The sequence below is a fragment of the Ictalurus punctatus genome, chromosome 2 (genome assembly GCF_001660625.3).
Source record: "Ictalurus punctatus breed USDA103 chromosome 2, Coco_2.0, whole genome shotgun sequence".
Classification (NCBI taxonomy): domain Eukaryota; kingdom Metazoa; phylum Chordata; class Actinopteri; order Siluriformes; family Ictaluridae; genus Ictalurus; species Ictalurus punctatus.
In genome coordinates this window covers 36,859,647-36,862,944 of record NC_030417.2, presented here as the reverse complement: position 1 = coordinate 36,862,944, position 3,298 = coordinate 36,859,647, and the positions used below count along the sequence as shown (strand labels likewise).

Sequence of the window (3,298 nt, the reverse complement as noted above, 5' to 3'; positions counted from 1 at the left end):
GCGCGGTTATATTTCTGTCTGCGACACCGAGTTCACACGTTTAATCACACACCTTCAGATCACAAGGCTGTTAAGACCGTGACAAACGTTTCAGTCCGGTGTCCACAAACTTTTGACCGGCAGTGTGTGTGTGTGTGTGTGTATATTAGCTTGCTCGCTTGAATCGCACCATCATTCTGAATAAACAACCTCGACTTCGTTTGACGAAAGTTGAACGCTCGGGAATAAAAAGCTGACAAAATTATTATTATTATTATTATTATTATTATTACAAATAAAATAATATCACACCCTTTTTTTTTTGTTCAATAACGTTCACGGTTTTCCCGGTTCAGAAAATTCCAAGTTACGGGATGTCAGCTTGGACGAGTGTGGGAAGAGAAACCACGTGACTACAACAAATCACCTTTCTTACACTTTCTGACAGATGCCTTGTAAACGTGCGTGTTTGTGTGTGTGTGTGTGTGTGTGTATATATATATATATATATATATATAATGTGTGTGTGTGTGTGTGTGTGTGTGCGTGTGTGTGTGTAGGATCACCTCAAAACAACATAAACACTGGTCCAATGGTGCTGCCTTTATTATGTAATCACATACAGTATCTACCATTATTGTTTATTATTGCACATTCACGTTAGCGGTACAGACAATAGTGCAACTCTCTACAGACGCGCGACATGACGCGCGACACGACGCGCGACACGACGCGTTACCGTGCGGCGTCCCGACTCGACACGCTTCGTCTTAGCGTATGCGGCGTGAAGCTTTAAGATGGTGGGCGGAGCTGCCTGCAGCTGCTTAAGTGATGCTGTTGGACGGGGGACGGCGTGCGGAAAGGGAACGACGTTTCTACACGTAATAGAAACGAAACCGCGACTCGCGCACACACTCAGAGGAGTCCGAAAAAACAACAAAAAAGTATTATTATTATTATTTAAAAAAAAAAAAAAATTCACAGCAAGAACTGTATTTTTTTTTAACACTTTGATATCATTCTTTAATTTTTTAACGCTTTTTAAAACGTATATTAAATGTTTTGTTTCTCTCTGTAATACGTCGCTAGGTGATTTCGTTGGCACTTTGGTTTGTTTTCACGGGCAGGTGTGAAGTCTGATGCTCTCCGGGTAAGACGACACGACTCTGTCTCGTGTACCGTATCATCCATAAGCTGATCTTTTGATGTCTTAAGATTTATTCCATCAGACTTGACGTTGACTGACCGTATGTTCATTATTTGTATTATTATTATTATTATTCGTTCCAGGCACAGGTGGCAAGTCTTTCTTGAGGCACGGCTGAACGAACGAACTGGGCTCGAGCTTCACGTGCGAGTTCGGTGGTTAGGACAAAGAAAACGTAAATAAATAAACGTATCAGATCTGTTCTGATCACCCTCGTACGTTTGGTCCGCGTGGAAATAAACGGCGGTCGCGGCGTCTCTCGCGACCGACGGATGCGTCGTTTGGGACGGCCCTCTCGATACGGGGTCAAAAGAAATAGACGAACTATATACATCGGGACTCGGTGATTAATTATTCTCGTGTGTGATTAATAAAGGAATATAATACACATAGGTTTTTTCTTCTTCTTCGTAAGGAGATATAAAAACAGGTAATAATAATAATAATAATAAAAAACAAAAAAAACACGTACAGATAGATGTCCATAAATTAAAAAAAATAATAATAAAACAACGAAGTGACTTTATACATATTATCAAAAGCAAAATGACGATGAGGGAGTCAGCAGGTGCTGAGATTATTCGGGTACGGTTATGTGCTGCACTGCGTGTGAGCTGTTAATCCTACAGAAATCCTACATACGCGTGACGTAAGCCTTCATACGGGTCGAGTAACGAGGCCTGGATTATTTCATCTGGTTTATTTTGAACCGGGAGCGAGGTCCGGAGAGACGACGGCGTCGTGTGGGGGAAGGTTACGCTTCGTTAAGAGAACCTGGATTCCTGGTCGCGTCGGCTGTGAAGCGGACCTCCGGAAAAAATCACGTCTTCCGGATCCAAAATGGCCGCCTCTCGAGATTGATATAGAGAGGGTTTGTTTGAAGGAAACAGGAAATAAGGCGCTAAAGAGGCGCTACGGATGCTTTGGTTGGAAGGTGCGCGCGCACACGCATGCACGAGCTGCGGGAGTTAAATCGCACCCTGTTCTCTATGTAGAGCGCATGGCATCGAGTGTGAAGTGCACCGTGTCAAGTGTCCGTAAATCCCATAATGCAGTTCGTAGGGAGTATGAAGCAGGGTGGATGAAGTTCTCTGTGAGACGAAATCGTCCATAAAATGTCTCGAATGTATGTCTCACGGCGTGTGTGTGTGTGTGCGTGTTTGTGTGTGTTTTCTCGTTGTCCTTCCGTATTCAGCGGAGTTTCTCTCGGGCTTTTTAATCAGCCGGGCCAGGCGTGTGCTCGGGATTCTGGGATCTTTGGCCGTCGTCCATCCCGTCCTGTGCTCTCTCGCTCTCTCTCTCTGTCTGTCCTCCGTTTGTCTCGGGACGGATCGAGTCTCTACGTCTTGGACAGAGTGGGCGGAGCGATTGGACGGGGGCCGCTTTAGAATCGGCTGCGTGTCTCTTCAAACCGGGTGAGAGGGCAGTTCCAGCAGGGAGGGGCGGAGCTTTGAGCCGGTTTCCATGGTGATGCAGTCGTCCTTGGCCAGCTGGCGTCGGGTGGCACTGAAGTAGGCATTCATCAGCTGCATGATCTCAGTCAGCTGAGAGAGAGAGAGAGAGAGAGAGAGAGAGAGAGAGAGAGAGATTAGAACAAAATGATCCAGTGCAGTGTGGTGAAGAAGCTGAGAGAGAGAGAGAGAGAGAGAGAGAGATAAAGAGAGAGAGATAGAGTGATTATAGAGATAAAGAGAGAGAGATGGAGAAAGTGATCTAGAGATAAAGAGAGAGAGTGATAGAAGAAGAAAGAGTGATTGAGATATACAGAGAGAGAGATATAGAAATACACACAGAGGGAGAGAGAGAGATATAGAGATACACAGAGAGATACACAGAGAGGGAGAGAGATAGAGATACACAGAGAGATACACAGAGAGGGAGAGAGAGTGAGATAGAGATACAGAGAGAGAGATAGAGATACACAGAGAGAGAGACACACACACACAGAGAGAGAGAGAGATATAGAGATACACAGAGAGAGATACACACACACAGAGAGAGAGAGATATAGAGATACACAGAGCGAGAGATAGAGAGAGAGAGATAGAGATACACAGAGAGAGATATAGAGATACACAGAGAGAGAGAGATAGAGATACACAGAGAGAGATA

At 44.7% G+C, this 3,298-nt stretch overlaps 1 protein-coding gene across 7 annotated transcripts in view; it reads right to left on the bottom strand.

Moving 5' to 3' along the window:
* Positions 1-567: 567 nt before the first annotated feature.
* plekhh3 (pleckstrin homology, MyTH4 and FERM domain containing H3) overlaps positions 568-3,298 on the bottom strand; it is a 38,990-nt gene continuing 36,259 nt past the window's right edge. For 6 of the 7 annotated variants that reach the window (XM_047162063.1, XM_047162065.1, XM_047162068.1 and 3 more), the window contains one exon: positions 568-2,730. In XM_047162063.1, the coding sequence (XP_047018019.1) occupies positions 2,593-2,730 (138 nt within the window). In that variant the 3' untranslated portion in view covers positions 568-2,592. The remainder of the gene's footprint in view (positions 2,731-3,298) is intronic. The other variant, XM_047162067.2, reaches the window with a different exon arrangement.